This window comes from Orbicella faveolata, unplaced genomic scaffold (assembly GCF_042242905.1).
Source record: "Orbicella faveolata isolate gen_17 unplaced genomic scaffold, um_ofav_v1 contig_24, whole genome shotgun sequence".
NCBI classification, from domain to species: domain Eukaryota; kingdom Metazoa; phylum Cnidaria; class Anthozoa; order Scleractinia; family Merulinidae; genus Orbicella; species Orbicella faveolata.
Window position 1 is genome coordinate 6312194 of NW_028301552.1, and position 22807 is coordinate 6335000.

Consider the following 22807-nt stretch of genomic DNA (forward strand, 5'->3'; position numbering starts at 1 on the left):
ATCTATTGTTCTATAATTAATTTCCATGGTAACCGTTAACCCGGTTTAAGTTCAGTGAACTGCCGAAAATAGCGGCCACTCACGATTTTTCGGTAACCCGGTTAATCGTAATTGATTAATTAGAAATAACCCGGTTAACTCTGATAGTGCAGCCGCAGCCAGTATATTATTCTAGACACAGTGCTGCGTGAATTCATTACTTTCTTCAAATTTTGCTCACTGATTAAATAGACTTCATTGTGTTATGTTCCAAGTTAAATTATTTAAAGCAGGAGCCCGTATTTTCGGGAAGAAAAAATAGGGGGTCCAGATGGGGGTCCAGAACGGGGTCCAGAAGGGAGTCCAGAAGGGGGTCCAGAAGGGGGTCCAAATGGGGGTCCAGAAGGGGATCCGGAAGGGGTCCAGATGGGGTCCAAAAGGGGGTCCAGTAGGGGGTCCAGATTGGGGGGTCCACGTTTTGTACCGACCCGGTCATAATTTACAACATGGCGGAAGCTCCCGGAAATCGGCTACCTTCGGGTTGCGATGAGGACTTTGTGAATGCAGTTGAAGATGAAAATCTCTGTTTAATATGTCATTTGCCGCTCAAGGAACCTGTTCAAACGAGGTGCGGTCACAGGTTTTGTAAAGAATGCCTCGAGGAACATTTTAGAAGGTGCGACTTCTAGCTACACTGAAATTTCATTGTTATTTGTACACATCTGAATGGCCTTCGTTAGGCCTAGTCTTCACTAATGGTGTAAACATTATCTTAAGCACGATAAAGTGCACCTAGAAAGACCGGGAAATGCAGGTGGAAAGCAGATATGGCTTTTGATTTAGTCCTGCGTTTCTCAGCCGCTTGATTGGACTCACTTATGAGTGAATGTGCCCGCTTATATTTTCCTGTGCAACTAAATGCGGCCTAATTTACCTTATTATGTTATAATTGAACTTCTTTAAGTTTCCTGGGCCGATTTTGATCAACCAGACTGTTGTAAGCAATTCATTTTGCAGGTATGAATTGGATATCAATATTCAACCTTCAGTCAGTGAAAAAGTTAAGTTCAGTCTTGCGGTTCATGTAAATTTTAGATAATTTGATGAGTACAACCAACTGATATCAAGATCGGTTCATAATTGGGCTATCTGACTTTCAGCTTAACACGTCGCGTTTTCGTTGCGTCGGGCTTAAATTCTTCAGATCAACTAAGTTCTTTATGCGTGAAATATTTTAATTCATTGACTTAGCCCGGTCCGAACGCCGCTCCACTCACGTGCCGAACCAAACTTGATAAAGTTCGACTTTAGAGCGACTTTGGAGCGACGGCTGGTTCAGACGGCGTACTTGCGTCGAACCTAATTTGGGAAGCCGGTGGTAACAATTTTCGACGAGAAAATATGTGCTCTGAATTCAAGAACTCTGTCCAAATAGAAAAGCTGTGACTAACATTTCGCTGTTATAGCAATATTTAGGGAAGCAAATTCAAACTCAAGGCTCAGTGTTTGTATTTAGACAGGGTTTCTCCCGGTTAATTCGACTTGTTAAAGGGAAATCTCATAAGCTGGGCTATTATCACGAAGAAAAAGCAAAAAATTAATTTGCGCTAAAGGAACTCCCTTATACAGTCCCGTTTCTCATAAATCGAGGTATACATTACAGTAATTTATGCATTAGGTTCAACACATGAGGAGAACGCCGTATGAATCAGCTGCCGCTCCAACGTCACATAGTGCGACAGACCCTGCCGAATTTCATGTTGTTTGCCGCACCAAGCCTAACCTGCCGAACCAAACTGATTCAAACGCCGCTCTTCTACCGTACTTAACTCATCAGTTAGGTTCGGCGCATGAATGGAGCGGCGTTTGGAACGGGCCTCAAACATAAAGTAACCGAAAGCGGAAGCTGTTTGAATACTAATGATCCCTCAGCTATCACAACAGTTATTAGCAATTCATATGGCATGAAGCTGTTAAATAAGGCTGGACTTTCTTTTGTTAACTCTATTTTCTATTTCTCTATATGATTCCTCGATTTTTTATATGTTTCTTTGTCTTAGTAAGCTTTCCAATAAGTATCAGTGTGAAGGAGGGAAGATCACGAGGCCGATGAACTATCGTTATATATTTTTGTTGAAACCACTATACAGTTATTATTAGAAGTATTCCCTCAAGGTTATGAGCTAGTGTCGACATTTAACGTACATGTTTAATTTACCAGGAAAGAAAAGAATTTAACCTTTTTTTGTTTGACAACAACAATAACAACAACAACCATTTTATTTTGCTTAATACATAGAATATCATATAGCAAAAAAATAAATTAAACTTAAATAAGCCAAAAAAAAAAAAAAACTACTCAGAATAGTAAGAACTAAACGAGCTGAGTAGTTACAAGAATTATTATGCATTAAATCGGTTGTAGGAAAAATAATGTAAAGAGGAGAGAAAATAAATAAAATAAAATGAAATACAATAAAAAAGTATATAGATATAACTATAAAAAAGAAATATAAAGAGTCATTTATCAGTTATATTCATTTATATTCACACTTTTAATTTTAACAGGCAAGGAGCTGAACACCAACCTATATGTTGTCCGGCCGACAGGGAGGATCTGGACAAAGACCGGGTAAGTAATTTTATTTTAGGGAAGTTCAGTGACCAATTTATGTCAGAATATGACCTGTAGGAGTGCTGTTTGTAGGCTCGATTTCTGCCGCTTTCTCGAGTCCGGTCTACGTTCCTCCCCGAGAAGAGACGGCTGGACGCGTGAGCGGCAAAGCATGTCTGTGACGTATCTTCATAATGTAATTTTTGCGGCGCTTCAGGTGGCCGGAAATGTCATCTGATGACAATCATAGGCAGGCACATATGACGCCTACGGCTCGTAAAATTTGTGGCATTTTTTCACATTATTGTTGCGGAATGGCTTTACATGCTGTGTTCTATAGAAGAGTTTTTTTTTTTTGTTGTTGTTTTTTTAAAGTAGAGCAGAGCTGTTTGACTATACTGTAGCAACTGTCATGTCAAAGGTCACACATATGTTGGTGTAAATGGTGTTGACACCATGTTTATGTTTTGCTTGTTCGGTTTGCTTTGGCTCATTTAAAACTTTAATTTTGTCTGGCTTCGCCAGAGACTGGTGTTGCTTCTCTTCAAGAAGACTAAGGTACACATCAATTTGACTGGGTGTTTTGTTTCTTGAAATCGATGTTTGCGTTTATTCCTCCCTTTGTTTACTTTCTTCGTTATCTCATATTCTGGTACCACATGATTCAAATATAGATTCTAACGTATAAGTCTGTTGACTATTTTTCGTGTTGTATATGCTACTATGGTTTAGATCAGGCAAGATTTCATCAGTTGACGGTATTTGGTTAAATATCCCACTAATGCGATCGCACTTCATATCGAACAGCTCCTTTGCTACTGCGAGAAAGCTAATTTATGCAGCCTGCTCGATTCAGGCAGGCAGATTTCTTATTGGTTGAAATTAACAATGCCAAGTCCACGAGTCCAGCCGTGAGTTCGGGGGAGGAGCGCGGGCTCTTTTCCCGAACAGCGGCTGGTAATCGAGCCTATGCTGTTTGTAGAAAAGCGTTTTAGACGATAAAAGAATCAACTTACATTGAACTACAAGAATGTACTACACGGTTAGAGGTAGACATGTCTTGTAGGTCTAGTAAGCGCTACAGACGTCAGAGTTTGAATGCACGAGTTTAATCATACTGGGCGCAAACACGAGAGAAACAAAAGTGATCGTGGGTGTGTGATGTGTGTGTGTGATTCAACTGAAAAATAAACGAGACAAATTATTTAAGTACAAAATATAACGTCACAAAAACCTGACAAAGGAGCAACTAAACTTACAAAACTGTGGCGACTCGAATTCTAGAATTTGTACTTCAGGACTCACAACAGTGAGACAGCTGAGGAAGACGCGGTAGAAACCAGCAGATCGAACTTTCAGTGCTAAGAAGAACTGGGGAAAATGAAACACAAAACTACGCATAATGAGGAACGCTTAAGTACTACAGAGTGGGTTGCATAATTCCCTGGGGTCACGGAGAAACGTGAAAAGAAAGTTCTAGTCGCTACATGTCTGTAATGGACTTTTGCCATTATTTCTCAGTTGATATCTTTTGTTTTTTTATCTATCTTGATATCTATCTTGTGGGAGCTTCTAATTATTTTTCCGTTTATATTGGGAACAACAAAGAACTTTCCAAAAGTTATGTGCCTAGGTTGTAGAAAAGGAAAACTATGACCCCCCGGGGGGGTTCTACCTTATATGGGCTATATAGTTATGTGCGGCCCCAAAGGGTAGGGTTTTTCGGACGTTTTGGTCATAAATAGGGTATCGATTTTGGCCATTTTGGTTATAAATAGGGCATGGTTTTCACACTCTTCTCTTGAATTGGGTACGTTTCTTAGAAGAAGCTACTTTTTCATCATTGTCAATAAGACCGTCAGCAAAAGCCCTTCATAACTTATGCTTGGAGCAACTGTGTCAGCCGCAACGGTCATAAATAGGCTATCGAATTTTTGGTCAGGTCATAAATAGGGTAGCAAACAACGCAGATTTTGGTCATAAATAGCGTAAGGGTTTTGGGAAGTGGGCCGCACACCCCTACCTAACTTTTGTGGAAGTAACCCTTCACCCCCCCCCCCCCCACCCCCCTCCCCGGGACTATGACATAGTGACGCATGTTTTGGCCGGAGTCTGGGACATCTTCATCGTTTTCAAAAGTAGTATGTATCTAGCTACTGTGCCCCTCTGGTTTTCTCACCCAGTAGTTCGACTAAAGATACAATCTTGGACAAAATAAATGGAACATCTGGACCACCCCTCCCCCCATTTCAATGATGCCAAAATGGCGCGCTTTTGCTCCTTCGTGCCTTCATCATTGCTTTGGGGGAGATGGGGGATAATTGTTCCATTTTATTCTGTCCAAGATTGTAGCCTGATTCTCAGACGTCCGAGGTCGTTCGCGGCCCCTCTCTCCCTCTCACGTCTGATATACTCTGTGGGAGGTCGTGTTCATGACATCAGAGCACCTACTGTATAGCAAGAGCCAATCACAACGCGCGTAAGAAATGAAGCGTGGAAAAGTCAACAAATCTATTTCACGCGGGTTTTTCCTTGATCAGATTTGGCAAAGCGAATATTCCTTAACTCTGTTTTTAACTTCTACCCCGAAGAAAGCCGTCTTATCTCAGACGAACTCGATTCAGTGCTTGTTTTGCGCTGAATTTCTCGAAACAAACGATAGAATAGCGCTTTAGGGCGCTTTGCGAGGAACTCTGCAAGCCTAGGCGGTGAATTAAAAACTTCCAACGAGGACTTGCAATATGTTTGCAAAAGAAAATGCCACTCAAAGTTGAAAAAGATCGAAAACAATGATGTGAAATCTCAAAAGTCTCGAAGACGAGTTAAGGGCAGAGTTGCCTAAAAACGCCGTGGCTCGCATAAAGCGGGGATTGAGTCGAGATCAAATTCGGAAGTATCTGTCGTGAGATCGCTGCAAGCGAAGCTAGTGAAGAAAGCTCTATTTCCTACAAATCCACCTCAAGATCAAACAAGGTTTCCTTCGCCGGCAACGGCAACGGAGATTACAAGTCTGACAGGGTTACCTCCTACAGTCTCGATGGTTGGATATACAGCAGTAAGGAATTCAGGTGTTCCTGTAGTTGTGCGGGCATTTCCAGCATGTGCAAACATTGGGAGGAATTTCTTCTCACCTCCACCGGACAAACTCGGTGCAGCAAATAGGGAAACAGTGTCCAAAAGCAATTTAGATGAAGAGCCTTTTGTACAGGTGTGGACAATTTCTATATTGACGTCCCTTTTTGGGTTTTTTTTTTTTTTTTAATAATATTCCCGTAATATTCGATCATGGTTTGTTTTGCTAAAAAAAACAAACCGACCATTTCCTAGTAAGGACTCCGGCGACGGAAATACCACGGAGCACTCTCCTTTCTCAATCTTCAAATTCAGAGCCTTATCTTCTCCCATCGAGCCAGCTGATGTGCCAAATTTCCGTAAGAAATTTGTTTGATCTTCCATAAGGCTCACTAGAGGGGACATTACAATTATCGCTGGCCGGGATTCCCTGCAAATCCATCGTGGCGTCGTGAGCTAAAGGAGCCATCTGGAACACAAGCGACTTTCCGAATCCCGTTGGCAAGTTGAGAAGGACATCAATACCAGAAACAAACGTTTTTGAGGGCTTTGAAATGTTCAGAGGACAGTTTTTCCACGCCAAAAACCTGGCAAGCCTTTGCACAGCCGACTCGAATTCGAAACCTTCATTTTTAATTACATTCCATACATTCCACACTTCTCAGGATGTGGTACATCCGCTCTGATTGGTGGAAATTGACAATGGCTCTGACGTCATGAACACGACCTCGCACAGAGTATATCAGACGGGAGAGGGAGATAGAGGCCGCGAACGACCTCGGACGTCTGAGAATTAGGCTAGACTAAAGCTTGACTTGTTCTTTTTCTTCTCATTTATAGCCCCCGGAGGGGGGTACTCCCAGAAAAATAGGGTGAGGGTGTGCGGCCCGCTTCCCAAAACCCTTACCCTACTTATGACCACAATCTGCGATATTCCCTACCCTATTTATGACCTCACCAAAAATGAAAAACCCTATTTATGACCTAACCTTTAAATCAAAGCCCTGTTTCAGACCTGCGTTATAATAAGTTCGCTAGTTCAGACCAATGTTAAATTACCGTAAACATAATTTGTGAAGGGCTTTTGTTGATTTTCTTTTCGATAATGACGAAAAAGTGGCTTCTTTTTAAAAACATACCCATATCAAGGCTAGAGTGCAAAAACCATACCCTATTCATGACCAAAATGGCCAAAATCAGCTAAAATCGATACCCTATTTATGACCAAAACAGCTGAAAAACCATACCCTTTCGGGCCGCTCACGCTCATACCTATATAGCCCATATAAGGGAGTACCCCCCTCCCCCGGGTTTATAGTACTACAAGTTACCTGTTGTTACTTTTACTAACAAGTCGTTAGTGCTGGAGTAGAGTATGATTATGTTCACTCTTATTTTTAAGGATGTTTTCCCTGACAAAGCAACAGAAAGGAAAATTCTTTCTTTTGCCATCAAATGTCCAAGTGAAGGATGTGCATGGACTGGTGAACTGAGAAGCAAAGAGGTAAACAGGATCTTGCATTAAATAGCTCTTTAGTCTAGTTTCGAGTTGACCAAGATCGCCAAATAACAGAGACTAAAGACGTAATTTATCAAACACGGAAGACCTAATTAGAGCCAGTGAAGAGAGTTGAAATCAAAGTGGCTGTGAGCCACTGAATTTGGAAAATAAATTATGTAGGGTGTTACGAGGCATTGCTTATGAAGGAACCACTTGTGATGTGAGGGCAGTTTAGCTTTCGAACAAGCCCATAAAGTCTTTTTCCATTCAGGGGTGTGTTTTGATATTTGCAAAATGAAAAAGTTCAACGTTAAGAAACGTTTGTTACTCAGGCCTGCCGACACGTTTTACATTACATGTAACTGTACATGACTTCGTTGTGCTGTAGTCAAAAACGGCAAGATCATTTTGCTTGGCCAAAAGTGAGGTATAGAGTGAGCTAAACACTTGAGCTGCGGTTCGTAAATAACTTATTAATACTTTGGCCCATGCGGTAACTGATGGGCAATTAGCGCCGTGTGATAAGCGCCGGCTCACCATGCGAGACAACGAGAGTTTGAATTTTAGCGGTGACTACTGATTATTTTTCCTTTTCTTCTTCATTGTTTTTTCTTTTACTGTCAAGAAACCGTTTACCGAAAGATAGCCTTTGTCTTTCCGTTTCTTGTGTTAAAAAAATCGTCTGGAGCCTCTAATCATTCGTTTACATCGATTGCTTTCGAACTCACAATATCACATAGGTTTGTGAAGGAAAAACAACGAAGACTCTCCCTGAATCGAATCGCTAAGGGAGAACCAAAGTATTTTCTTTACAATGCAAAAATCGTTCTACCTCTCGAAAATAACTATCTTGACACGCTGCAAGCGACTATTAAACGGCCTTAGACGGCTGATGTTCGAAACCCGGTTTTGGGGGGGGGGGGGGGGGGAATCCTATATGAAAAGGTCGAGGATGCTCGTCGTCTCGGGTACAAATCAAGGATTGTGGTCTCACTTAGGGTGCTGATGACGAAACGTCACCATTTCTAGCTGTCAAAGTATCCTTTAGGGCCGGGTGGACTCGAGGAAATAATAATAAAAGAAACGCTCTCATTTAACTTCTGTTTCCAGGCTTGATTTCTGCTGATCTTTCGAGTAAGCGAGTCGGGTCTACAAGTGCACGCGGGATCCTTTCTTGGACAGTGGCAAGTGATCGATGCTCCTCCGTTTTAAGTGGTATCTTTTATTTAGGGGTTCAATGAAGCTCAAGCAACGTCCGCATTAGTCTCCCGTGGGAGTTAAATCCATATTTTCCGACGAGCATCCCTTTAGTTTGCAAATGTCTAACGGGAAGTGAAGGAGTGATGGAGTGAAATCATTCCACCACTACAACTTGGAAAATAATAATTTCCATGGTTAAAAACGAGGCGTAGAGAGTATTTTTGACAAACCTTTTCAAACGTTTGGAAATGTGGTCGAATTAACAAATTGACGTCAGTTTTTCATGCGTCTGTAGAGGTGATAGTGGATCAGCAGACTACCTTGACAATGTTATGACGAAATTCATTGTCAATAACAGGACAGACGCATGAAAAACTGACGTCAATTGTTTTTTACGATAACAAATTGTGAAATTGTCCGCTCTCGCTCGTTGACGCATCGCATAAATGATAAATTCACCTGTTTCGTGTGACAATGAAAATTTGCCAATGATCATGAGGGCGCGAGAATTTCTGCAATTATCGTAAAACACGGTCTTCAGTGTTTGGTATATCTTTTCAAGCTAAACTAAAAACAATCGAGTAAACAGAGAAAGAAAATCGTATAAATCTATGCTAATTAGGATTAGGCTCGATTTCCGTCGCTTTCTCGAGTGCGGTCTAAGTTCCTGCCCGAACGCGCTCTTTTCCCGAACAGCGGCTGGTAATCGAGCCTAATTAGGATCAGAGATCCAAAAACAGTCACGTTCATGATTTCCTTTGTTTAAACTTGTTGAATTATTAAGTTTGCATTGAGAAGCATCTGTACAGTAAATGTTTGCAAATACTGCCGAGAATATAAATAAGAATTAAAACAATAACAATTAATTTCTGTAGCGCTCTTTCTCAACGTAATTTGATTATGCTAAAAAAATAAAACGTGATTGTTTCAGCTTACGCATCAGCTCTTTCTTACCCTGCTAGCAGATCGAGTCGGTTCGATCTGACTCTGTTCGAAGGGTAACACTTTTCTACAAGTATTGGTTGATAGTTTACTTTAAATGAAGTCTAATGTTGCAAAGATTAGTTCTTCGTCTTGTTATTCAGCAGTTTTGGTCTTCTCGAAACTGATCAATTCCTAAAGGACAGTGCCCTCTTTTGCTGGTGCGCACACGGTCTGCGCGTCATGCCAGGCATGGTGTACACTATACGCGCACGCTAAGGTTGACATTGACGTAATCAACTAGCTACCAAGTGCGCGACTAAAATAAACCAAATCATGTTTAATGAGTCTGTACGAAACCCAGGAATACCAGAATACCAGCATATCGCTAACCATTAACTGTTAACCGTTTCAAGCGGAAACACTTACTGTTATCCGTTGAAAATTATACTGAAATCCAACTGTAAACATGTACCAGCAGACAGCGTAGTGAGCGCTAATCAAGTGTGAGAGACGCAAATGCTTGACTCATTACTGGGAAGGTGACAGGGAAAAAATTAACAAGCACCGAAGGAGTCTCCAACAAAGATGAAAACAACTCTTTTAAATTTTAAAAACGCGTGGTCGTGAAAGTGGCAGGCTAATTCAACACGTAATTAAATTATGGTTGTGTGAAAAAGCTACTTAGACTGCATTTGGCCAAACCAGAGAGCTGTCAGAGACGCTAACAGAGCTGCTGCGACGATGTTGTTATTAAAAATATAAGTGATTTTTGTGTTGTTATTTACCATGGAGTTTAAAGATCTTTATAAATTCGTTTGCTGTTCTGTATGTAAAGACGAATTCTTAGGAAATCTGTCAAAAAAATATTCTTTCCTTATTTTTCAAAATGACCCAAGTAACCTTAATAGAAGCGAAACCAATTTTATCTGTCGAAATGCGTTAGACATGTGTAAAAGTCTAGGACCGATAAATATTGCAAAAAGGGTAGATAGACAACTGGTAAAAGAGCTCTAATTCACGCTGGCTTTCTCGTAGACAATACATGGCCTCAATTGATCGCGCGCTTACATAAAAGGCATGCACAGTCTAATTCCCCCACAAGGTTTTAAAACTTGTATTTGATCGAAGATTGCTCGAGAACCGTCGTACAACCCATGATTAAATTTTCAAAGTGGATTTGAATTGCATTTGGAGTCGAAACTGTAAAAAAAAATTCTGTGAGACAGATTTTGAGCTATATTTGAAATAGGCGAAATTTCACATTTTCATGGTTTGCGTAAAACCTGTCTTACAGATGCTTTAGTTTACTTTCCATGAATGTTTAATCATAGCCAATTTCTAATTACTGAAATGTTGAGGTGGAGTCATCAGGCAAATTTGAGAAAAACCTGAACTCATTACACCTACTAGCGCCCAGTCTCTCCTTAGGTAATTTTGGTTATCTCTTAAGGTTGTATCACATATAATGTATCACATCTAATGGTAAAAGACTGTGGCAAATCGTATTTTTCAAAAGAATAAGGCTCTTCATCAAAACCGTAGCAAGCCATCGTAACTGACATTTCAGAAGCGTTTCACTTACTCATATATTTTGAAAGTGACGTGCTCTGGTCTTGAAATAAACCGAAGCAGCTGAATCGCATATCTTTTTTGTGCAACAGATTCACTTGGCATCTTGTCTTTTCAAAGTTGTCTCCTGTACCAACGAAAACTGTCACGTTACATTGCAAAGGAAACATCTCGAGGAACACGTGACCATAACGTGCCCGTGGAGAATCCTTGAATGTGATCACTGCAGTGAGCCACACCCAGAGTGTAAGATGAAGGTAAAATTTGATTTCTCAACAAAATAATTGGAATTTTGATAATGATATCACTAAACCTTTTTCTCTTACATTCTCCTGCGTATATGTGGCGATCTCATTTGTGGACCGATTGTCCAATTTTCAAGGCTGGCTTCGAATGGAATATCCTTTTTACATTGATCTTGTTATATGAAGACCGTAGAGGGTAGGTAGACGTGCGCGTCTTGTTCCGTACAGTGGGTCAAAGGCGGGATGATTGAATTTGCAAATTAACAAGATTATAGGTCAATTTCGATATATCACAATTTTAACTTTGCGCCGAGACGTAGCGGAATGAAACACAAGGAATCATACAATCATTCATTAACCACGATGCCGTTTCTTTCTTTTGTTCCCCTAAACCTTGGCGCCAAGAGGAATTTTAATATATCGATGATATCTGTTCACTGGTCTTGTGGGCACGTTGGTTATTATAATCCTTCAAATATTTGCGCTCGTGCACGATTGGTCTAAACACGTCATGTAAGTGAATATGCCCCAGCTAAAACTGGAAAATATCCGAGCGATATTCTCACGTGCACGTGTTGCGAAAATTGTATGAAGAGAATAAACGGAATAGCCTCCATTTGGCGCGAAAATATGCTCGGATATTTGTCCTTAGACATTATCTCCGAGAAGCGAACAGTTTTCCGAAAGCGTGAGCTCGAGGAAAACGCTTTGTAGACTTTGAGCAACAAATAACGTCCGCGAACAAATATCCGTGTATATTGCTATTTATTACGAATAAAAATATGTCTCGAATCTAAATGGAATGAAATAGAATAGAACGGCACGTCATTTTCTTAGAATGTTGTACGTGGCTCTTTCCTTGCAGGATCATATTGGAGTGTGCAGGAAGTTCCCAGTAACTTGTACCAACAATTGTGGAGCTTCAATTCCCAGGGAAATGGTAAGACGTTTAACTTTTTATGGCTGATGTTTATGCATTAATGTAACTTAACTGTTTAAGTTTTACATATTACTGTTACTGGAGTGTTGTAGCTCAAACAGTCCCAATTTGGAATTGATTGGATGGAGTCAGTGAGAACGGCCAAATCCAGCACGTATACGAGTGTCTGGATGGGGCTATCTGAAAACTGACAGATGGTTAATATATATATATATATATATATATATATTAAAATTAACAACTTACAATTGAAAAATAACCGAAAATTTAACTGACAACTGATATTTGTAGTCGGATTTGCTAACAACACACCAAAGATTTTAGCTCTTGATATTCGTTTGAAATTCATTGGAAAATTATTAGTTTAACTATTGTGGTCTAATATTCATGCTTCTTACATTATTTTGAGGCCCAAACCAACGCACTGAGTTTTATACTAGAACATTTATTTACAATTTGACAATCATACTATCTGTTAGGTAATCTTTAATTGAAGGCCACACTTTTCAGGCCACAGAAAGAGTCGAAATGTCTGCTTTTATTTTTAACGCGATCGTTGGTTTCTATGGTCTGGAACCGAACGTCATAGAAGCCGGATACCCATCAAAAGTGATTCGTGGACGGTTAAGGCTTCAATGACTTAGCAACAAAGTATGATTTTAGTAAATATGAACCGGTAAAGCGTCACACAGGTCTCCTAATCTCCTGGGGAGCCGTAAACATTTTTATACTCTGTTGCATGCGTACTTGCGTAACAAAGCTTTAATATAAGAGTTGGTATGGACTGTATGGGAAGTCAATTACGTAACGGTATTTTATAACAGTGCGAAATATGGAAACAAATTCAATAAGAATTGAGAAATTTTCGTGTGAAATTTCTAGAAACTTTCCCACAAAATTTCCGTGCCAACTGTCACCGTTTCGAAATTGTCGGAATTTTTGGATGAAAGGAAAGTACCCGAGGAGAGGTTTCAGGTCTTCAGCTAATTAACAATTATTCCATGAAACCGCGTTGGATATGAAGTGATAAATAACCAACGAGCGCGTAGCGCGAGTTGGTTATGATCACTTCATATCCAACAAGGTCGAATGGAATAATTGTTTTAGTATATTCTTAATCGGGTTTTTGCCGCCGATTTTTATTTCAACAATTTTACAGAGCGGAAAATTTTTAAACTTGGCGCACTGTTTTCCATATAAGGTAAAACTCCGACTAATGGCTCATAGTCGGAGTTTTTGAGCCAATCAGAGAGCTAGAAATGCAATAGTCGGAGCTGAGAATATACTAATGATTAATAACCATTTATTATATGGCTTGTGTTTGTAGGCGATATAACGCGCGCTCTGATTGGTTAACTGTCACTGAATTGTAGGGCACTATTCTCCCGTAATGCCCACGGGCCGATTACGGATTATGCAAATTAGGAAGAGCCCGGCTCGGAAAATTCAAGCGGATTGAAACGATGAAAGCCGATTAAAAACAGTAAGAGAGGTAAATTTAATTCCGAGTAGCTAAAAGTTTAGGGATTTTTCCTTACTAAAATTTATATAGAAGTCGTTTTTGACTTACCGGTAACCTTGGCGAGCACTAGTGAAAAGCAATCAAAGTTTGCCGAGTGTTGAGTAAAGCTAAAATCGCTAAGTGAAAAACACCATCGGCAAATGTGTCACGTATCCTGAGCGGAAAACCACGAAGAAACTTATAAGTTATCATCTTAGTCACAATAATTACCGAAATATTGAACTCCATTTCAGTTCTCATCAAATAGATTCCCTCGCTTCAACACAAGAGAGTGAAAATCAGCTTCCAGGATCATCAGATGTAAACAATCGGGCGGTTTCTGTCGGTAGCAGTATTTCTGATACCTGCAGGAAGCTTTAGACGCTCACAAGGCTTGAAAAGTTCATTCATAAGTCCCAGAATTAAGAAGGCCAAGATATGTTGTCGAAAGCGAATGCGAAGATCGAGTTATTCTGAGCAGTGCATTCTGAAACATTAGTATTTTCTTTCACCGAAAGACCGTTGGTTTGGACCATTTTGAAGCACTTTCTGTCTTTTCTATATGCGTTGCGTCTCGCCACAAAAGTTGGAAAAACTCCGTCATCAAGTTGCGGCTCCACGATACTAAAATACCTTTTTGAGGGCTGTGACAATCATTTTTCCCGTAAAGAATTACAGTAGTGAAGTTCACTGACTGTGTAGCTTTGCCCTGGGTTTGAGACGATGAATGAATCGGTAAACGCGCGCATCGCCGGATGTAAATTGACGACTTCCGCTCGAATAATTTTTTTTTTCTTCAATTCGTGAGCCATATACACCGAATGCAAATATGGCGGACCACTCGGTTGCCACCCGGGACGAGCTGCATGAAAGCGAGGCTAGTCAGGCTTTGATATTTTGTTTTGACTATGTTTCCACAGAAGAGTCTTACTTCGTCGTCGATCTGATCTGTTTTATTTCGCTGTGCCTACGAGTTGCTGTGTTTTTGAATGCCACGAGAAGGGATAGAAATCTTCCACCGTTCACCTCTAAGGGAAAATAGTCGATCAATGAAATTCGTTGAGACGAAGGAAAGGAGTTCACGATCGCCGCGGGAACTATAAACTTTGTTTGCTACATTTCAGGTTAGATGATCTCAAAACACTCTTTAAATGACGAGCTTGTGTGGTGTCTGGTGGTGTTCCGACACGATTTGCATGACCAGTACCTTCCCCAAGGTATAGAAAAACTTCTCTTGAAAGACATCCTGTCTCAAAAGAGGAAGTTGTTTACGTCCGCGTCCACTCGCACGGAATCGCACGAAACAAATACTACAGTGTAATAACCAAGCGAATGAACTTAAACTGCCCCGTCGTTGAAACCAGTGAAATCACTGAGCCAAATAACAACGACTTGGAGCTAAATTGCGATCGCTTACTCATTTTCTAAGATCTTTCAGCCTGAAATGTAACGAACAAACTTAAACAGTTCCTTCGGCGATCGTGAACTTCTTTCCTTCGTCTGTTTTACTCTCAGAGGAGAACAGGGAAACTGAAAAAAAAAAAAAAACACTTTCTCTGCTGTGGAAGATTTCACTCCCTTCTGGTGGCATTCAGGAGCACAAAAACGCGTAGGGAGGGCGAAACAAAACGGACCGAATCGACGAGGAAGCAAGACTTTTCTGGGAAAGCATCGTCAAAACAAAACATCAAAGACTGACTAGCCTCGCTTTCATGCGACTCGTCCCGGGCGACGACCGAGTGGTCCGCCATATTTGCATTCGGTGTATAATAAACAACTTAATAACCTCGACCGTTCGGTCGTTACGGGAAAATCTCAAACCTCGGCCTACCGTATTGACCTCGCTGTCGCTCGGTCAATACGGCAAGACCTCAGTTTGAGATTTTCCCGTAACGACCTCACTCTCGGTTATTAAGTAGTTATTAGGTGACAAATGACAAATGGCCAACTGATAAATTAGTCTCCTAAGCAGCCGTTTTTTGGGACGCCACGGAGCGTTGCGTCACATTCCCAAAAACGGCTGTGAAGGAGACTAATGACAAATAGGCAAAATTTTAACTGTTTACTGATATTTGCACCACCCACCCCCCCCCCCCCCCCCAATTCAAGACCCTCGTATATGGCCGGCTAAAAATGTATGCAATAAGTTATATACAGAAAAAGGTATTGTCTTCATTGTTTTTTTGTTTTGTTTTTTATGAATGACAAACGTCGTTAGGAATTACTATTTGTTGCCAATGATCAAGTCAGTTTATCAGTCAGATGAATAGATAGTAACTAAATCATCAGGTCGAATATCAGGTATGGTCAGTTTGTTTAGATGGAAAAAGCGCTTGTGTATGGCCACCCACCAACCGCCTTGATTTTACATATTTAATTCATAACCCCACTAGCATGCTCGCTGCGATATTTCAAAGAGAGCACTGATATGACGTTGCTGAGGGTCTCAATGGGGGCTCCTTTGACGGCTGACGGTTAAAAAATAAGCCGTTTTGATTTCGGTTGACGGTTAAAAACTTAGGTCGCTTGACGGTTGGCGGTTACTTTTTCAGAATGACGTTTAACACAAAATTAAAGCGCAAATTTGGCTGTAGTTTCTCATAAAAAAAATACAATTTTGCTCATATTTGAATAATCCAGTCAAGTCTCCCGTTTGACGCCGGCGTCCAGTTCTCTCGCGACTATATCCACGCGTTCAACGATCGAATAGAAATACGATAAAATGGAGGGCTGCAATCGTTTAGTTCTTAATTAACGACAACTGGGACATTTGACAGCTGCTATATTGACTTGCTCATTTGACGATTGACGGTAACAATATTGCATTTTTGACGATTAACGGTTACTTTTTTGGCCATTTAACGGTTGACGGTAAGCTGCATTGGGACCCTCGTTGTTGGCCGGGTATTATTTGCATGATCTATTTCTTTCAGATTCCAAATCATATCGAAGACGTTTGTCCTTTGACCATAATGCCTTGTCCTTATGAACAGATGGGCTGCAAAACAAAGGTGTGTACATGGGTAATTTCATAAAAGCATTTCATGGGCATTGAGCTTCTGGCTGTTAAAATTTATTCCGAGCTGAATTGGGAACGTATAAGCGACGTAGTCATAAAAATTACAATTTCCTCGATTGTGATTGGTTTAAAAAACTCCTATTTTCCACTAATTCACTTGTTAAGTTGTTATCGGACAGTTTGTTATTGGACAGTACTGAAGCACCGACCTGACGTCCTGAAGAAATTCGGTCCGTTGTACCTGACGATAATTCCCAGACCAACAAGTAATACTTGGTACTCGAAAACAAGAGTGGGACAGCACAGAATTGGGCAAATAATGAAGTCTGTAGCCCGCTGTTTGCTCCCCGAGTCCAACAAGAAGATCACAAATCACTCAACGCGAAAAACCGTCCGAGTCGTTGCCAAGCTTAAGAATGCTGGTCAACCTCGTCACAAGATTATCCAGATCACAGGACATGCTCGGGAATCCTAATTGGATGATTATGACGAAATAACTGTCAGTGAAAGACGAGAATTATCTCACATCGCTAGCGGATACGTGCCAGCCCAATCCAGCTCGACACCTGCGATTTCTTCAACATCTGCTTCATCAACAAGTCGTTTCCCTTCGCACAGTTCGGTGCCTGCAGCTTCAGCAAATCCATCAGCTGCATGCATGAAGGAGAATGTTCAACCAGCAGTTCCAATCAGTTCAAACCAAGTTTCTTCATCAGCGAATGTGGCAGCATTGACCGGTATGCCGTCGTCCATGTACAGCATGGCCACTAAACAGAATCTCTCGGCGCCATTTCAAATTTTTAACAGCTGTGTGTTTGGGCGTTTTCCATTTACAAAAAATTTCGGAAAATTTCTATCGGGAATTTCCGTTTGAGAAAAGAGCGTTCCATTTGTCACAAGTCCCATTCGTTCACAGGCCCCTCTCTGTCGCTTCTCTGAATCTCCCGCGAATATTCAAAATGGAGGCCAACGAGGCCCATCAGATGTTGTTTTTGTGCGAAATATTAGAAGTCTCTATAGAGGAAGAAAATTTGATTAATTCAGAAGATGATGCAGTAGATATCTTTTCAGCGACCTCGACGTTCATGAGATGGAATTTGCAACGAACTGAAGGCTATTTTGAACACGCGTTGCCAGGATATTCATATCATAAACATATGGCGCAAGATCTTTCTCTGTAGCAGCTCCTACACTTTGGAACACTCTTCCGTCTGACATCAAGAACAGCTCCTCAGTGTCCCTTTTTAAACATAAACTAAAAACGTTCCTTTTTAAGAAAGCATTTTTATAACTTTTTAGCGACATTTTTTTATTTTTACTTTATTTGTCTTAAATGTTTTTAATATTTCTAACTGTAAAGCGCTTTTGAACTTTTAGGATATTGGCGCTATATAAATATTTTATTATTATTATTATTATTATTATTATTATATTCACTCGATGAGTTTAAAAGTCATTCTCGAATGACGAGGCACAATGGAAGGTCTGTGTAGAGTCGTCCAAGCTACAGGGAGAGTGCAAAAAAGGCAATAAATTTTCTAGATCTGGCGCTAGAACGTGGCAGGCAGAGCACTCGTAGTAGCCCTGAAAGTTTGTTTGCTTTCAGAAAACTGACCCTGATCAGCCGCCATTTTTGTTGAAACACGAGGGAGCCAAGGGAGGCCTGGCCGCTTAAAAGACCGCGAAAGGCATAGAACTGGTGATAAAGACGAGAAATCTGCAAATGGAACACAAATTTTCCATTGGGAAGTTTCCACCGGGAAAACGGGACTATCTTTTCAGGAATTCCGTTTATTCTGGAAAATTTCCAGTGGAACGAACCAAAAAGTCGTGTTCCATTTACCTCCCGACCGGAATTTCCGGAATTTTTTGGTAAATGGAAAACGCTCTTTAACACCAACAACTTAAGAGAAAGTCCCCGTCCCGAAAAGCTAAGGAAACGAAGAATCATTATTGTATAATTGACTCTGATTAGTTTACAGCTTGAAGTGAGCTGTCGATCGACTCAGCTCAAAAACATTGTACTTTGCAGGAAAAACTGCCCTGTTTAGCGTTCGGGCTGATTTTTACGAAATTCTGATAAGTTGTTCTGCGCAGTTGTGCGTTTTTCATGCACGGTTGCGTTTTTGACTGACATAAGACTTATTTTTCGCTCATCACTTAGCAACCAGCAAATCCATTCTGACTGTAGTCAATTTCAGAGAGACATTAAACAATTTACGCCTCCTTTGTCAGTCTTTTAAATGCAAATTTTCCCTTTCTTTCATACTTTGGTATTCTCCTTTTCTCGGAAATTGTAATTTTTATGATTAATTGGTAATAAGACTTCGTGTCGTCCAATTTGATTTGTATTCATACTCGTGATAAACAAATCGGACTCCCGCTGTCGTCCGATTTTGTTATCCCTCGTATGATTACAGACCGAATTGGACTCCACTCAGTCCTATTACCATTACAAATTTAGGCATTTTGAATAGCTAAGTTTCTTTTTATATTAAAAAAAGTAAAGCAACTTTATTTTTACACGGTTTATGTGGTCCATTAGCTCGGTTTGCCAGCGCGTTTAAGTAGACAAAAATAAACTTTGTATATAGAATGCGTAGGAACCATTCATCTTGGCATCCAGCTTCCAGTTTAGGAAACTTTTTTGATGTTTACGGATTAAAACTATTTTGTTAGCTTACCAGGTACATTGACATGTAAAGACGTTCATCAGTATTTTCTTGCAGGTTCAACGAAGACAAGTGGAATCCCATCTTCAATTTTCCACGAGGCTCCATCTTGATTTAGCTTATTTGAAATTAAACAACACTGAATTAAGATTAAGTAATACAGAAGTAGAGTTAAGTCGAATGCAAGAAACAAATAAGAAACTGATGGAGAAAGTCGACAAAGTCGAAAAGAAAATATGTGAGGATGCAGGAAAAACTGAGTCCCCCGATTTCCCAGTAGTGTTTGTTTGCAAGATTAACAATTTTAGTGAAGTTCTGAGACAGGCGAAGGCCGGAGAAAACATAGCAGTAGCATATGGTCCATTTTTGACTGGCACTTATGGTTACAAGTTAAAAGTTAAAATTTATCCTAATGGTTGTGGATCCAGTAGGAATACTCACCTGTCGGTGTTTATCGTCGTCATGAAAGGTGAATATGACGCTATATTGCCCTGGCCCTTCGAAAAGAAAGTGAAGTTTACACTGATCGATCAACATGAAGATTCAGTTGAACGGGTAAACGTTAGTCATTGGTTCCGTTCAAGCAATGCCCTAAAACACTTTGCAAGGCCAGTGAGTGAAGAGAGCACAGGGCGGGATTTTTCGACGTTTATATTTCACGAGAAACTTTTTTCAAGGTGCTTCGTCGTGGATGACACTTTGTTTCTTCAGGCTGAAGTCGGCTCGCCATCCAGTTGATTTTAAATGTTTAAGAAATTAGTTTTACTCTCGCACTCATTCACATCGGGCGGAAAACGCTATGTTATTGGGGAAGTCAATCCATACAAAAAAAATCTCCAAGGATTTCGGGGTTGCTATGTGTACACGTATATCTCATGCGAAAATTGGACCGCTGGATGATTCAGTTACATTATTATGCGTATCGCTCTGAAATAGAGTCGCAATATTGTAAAAACCTTTTGTACATTGTAATAAACCAAAACATGGTTTTAACGTTGTTAACAATCCTCGGACTCGTCTTGTTTATGATGAATGCCGTTCTATTTAATTTTTTCAGATTGAGGTCGTCCCTTCATCCAGTTGACATTGTCTTTTGATAACGTTTTTTCACGCTCGCCATGATAAGGGTGACGAAAAAGAACGTGGAATTACAGACAGCATATACATAACATTTAAAAACAAAAAGAAAAATGACTTCATGCACGCTTTAGCGCTGCTGTACTAATTAAGTCCACTGCGCATAAATAAGCAAGTAATATTGCATGCAAAAACGTTAACATGTTAAGAAGCCTAAGGGATTGGAGGGTAACCAGTTAGCGAGTAGAAGAATTGAGGGGTTCAGAACCATAGCGGGCTAAACCACTTTAATTTAATTTACAGAAAAAGCACTTTTAATTTAAGTTTTGAAAAAAAAAATATTGAGAAGGTTTTTCTTGTGAAAACATGTTTATTTTCATAGGAATATCATTTACATCATGTTATAAGTTATCTTTACCAGTATTATAGTGTTCACTTTAAGATTTAGTGAAAACAATTAATAACAATAGCGGACACAGTTCTGTCAAAGCCACTTCATACAGTTTCTTCTTTACGACAATAATGACTTGACTCAGTTGGGAAGCTTTAAATGTGAGCTCGCACAAACTGAACATCCTCTTCGGGGGTTTTGTTTTTAGGCTCATGTCTACCCCTTTGATCTGTTTGTGGAGATCCCACACTTTGCATTTTCGATAGAGTACGAGAAACCTGCCATTAAATACAGCATAAATGGCCAAGAAAGCCTTTTTGCATACTCGAGTAGACATTCCGTTGTCGTTTATGTAATATTGACGAGAATAATTTCTTCGCGATTGCAAAGAAGTCTCGCCTTTCTTTGCATACCTTCGATTTACAGACGTGACTTGCACACTTCCACATAAGAAGGCATTCTGTGCAGTCCAATCTCCAAGCTCCCCAAAAAGTTCGAAAACATTTTCACGCCGTTCTTGTGTTATTCTTTCAAAGCATTTCAGCGGGCAGCGACAGTCTTTACCCAGTTGTTTTGCTGGTAATGTACGTTTCTCGCCTGACTTTGATACTGTTTCATATTCCTTACCTCTGTTGCGAAGACTTTTCCGTTTGTTTTTCTTCCACTCTTCAGGATTTCGTTTTCTCTTACGGGAACTGCTGCTCGATGATTGCTCACTTCTGTCCGCCATTTTGTTGATAGCACATGGTACTGCCTAAGTCTGAGCCAACGGGCCAACGGGCAAATGGTCAGCAGTATAAGGGTTAGCCCATTGTTCCACAAAGAGCTGTGACGAAAGTCAGTGTGGTCCAATGTTCAGAGGGGACCAAAGAATCTCCCATTTCCTTTCAGGGTTAGACCACTTTCCCACCAAAAAGATGGTCCAAATTTAGATCGAAAACAACAACAACATCGAATATGAAATTTTGGTGGGTTAGCCCGATATGGTTCTGAACCCCTCAATTCACAGAACCAAAACCAGTGGGCCACGCCGCTTCTCAGATACTAAAATACCATTTACTATGCGCGTGGAACTTTCCAAAAACAATACGAAAATAGGTCTTGGTTTAGCTTGTAAATCAAACGAATTACACAGTTTTCCGTGGATAATACCACGCTCCAAGCATACAAAATCCGCAAAAGTGAGAGACTTTTCTCAGAGATGGCATGCATAAGAAAATGTAGCTTTTATTATGAAACAAAGTTTAAGCAGTTGGTACGGCTAAGTAATTTTCTTCTTGACCAAGAGTGTTCTATATTCAGGTTAAAACTACAGATTCATTTTATGCTGATTGCAGTTTATCAGTTTATTGATACGGTATTTACAATCAATTACTACCAAGTACTATGCAGTTGTTATCGCCGTAAAAAAATACTTTTTAGTAATAAACAATGTTTCTTCTATTGCACATGGTAAAGGGTGTCTCGATTTCTTTCACAATGCTACAAGCACCAATCTCTGGAGATCGTACAATTTTGTCCGGCAGAGTCAAAATTACAGAGGTAACAAATGACTAGTCAATGCAAAATCAATGGATAATCAATAAGCTAACATCAGGAGTCATAATCGGGGACGGAGACCGTAAGTCTTGGGATCCGCGCGCACCTATGATATGGGACAATTTTTCTATTTTTAGAACAAATTACGCCATCCTGACGTCATATATCCGCGCGGATCCACGCACGTGTCGAGGGTTCACGCGTGGATATTTGTCACGTTGCGTGACCAAATGGTAAGAGTTGCAAGATTCTCCTGCAGATTTCTCACAGCGATGGCAGGGAATAAAGCAAGGAATTAGATCCAGGGCTTATATGTAGTTTTATGCTCTGAGCTGATGGAAAAGGTGAGTTTTTCAGGGTCGAAAACAAGACTACAATTTCGCGCCATGAAAGAATAATGATATGTGCTCGCGCTACTTGAACGCGTAAGCTTTTGCGTTTGTTCTGTAAAGAAAAGTTATGAAAGAAAACTCTTTACTCCGGTATCGAGTTAATTTGAGAGTTTCCCAAACAATGCTTAATCATAACCAAACCCTGTTTTTGATAGTTTCTTATTGCTTCTGT

General features: G+C 40.3%; 1 protein-coding gene and 1 pseudogene across 2 annotated transcripts; both read left to right on the forward strand.

Moving 5' to 3' along the window:
• Window positions 1-419: 419 nt before the first annotated feature.
• Window positions 420-20789, forward strand: LOC110065585 (TNF receptor-associated factor 6-like). 2 transcript variants are annotated; one of them, XM_089290962.1, is made up of 7 exons: window positions 421-655; window positions 2548-2611; window positions 7068-7169; window positions 10952-11116; window positions 11970-12044; window positions 16479-16556; window positions 19294-20789. In XM_089290962.1, the coding sequence occupies exons 1-7, from the start codon at window positions 486-488 to the stop codon at window positions 19972-19974; spliced, it is 1335 nt and encodes a 444-aa protein (XP_089147088.1). In that variant the 5' UTR covers window positions 421-485; the 3' UTR covers window positions 19975-20789. The 2 variants fall into 2 exon arrangements, with proteins under 2 accessions (XP_089147089.1, XP_089147088.1); XM_089290963.1 differs by lacking the exons at window positions 10952-11116; window positions 11970-12044 and having other exon boundaries at window positions 420-655.
• LOC149110116 (uncharacterized) lies at window positions 16583-19072 on the forward strand (annotated as a pseudogene).
• Window positions 20790-22807: the final 2018 nt, after the last annotated feature.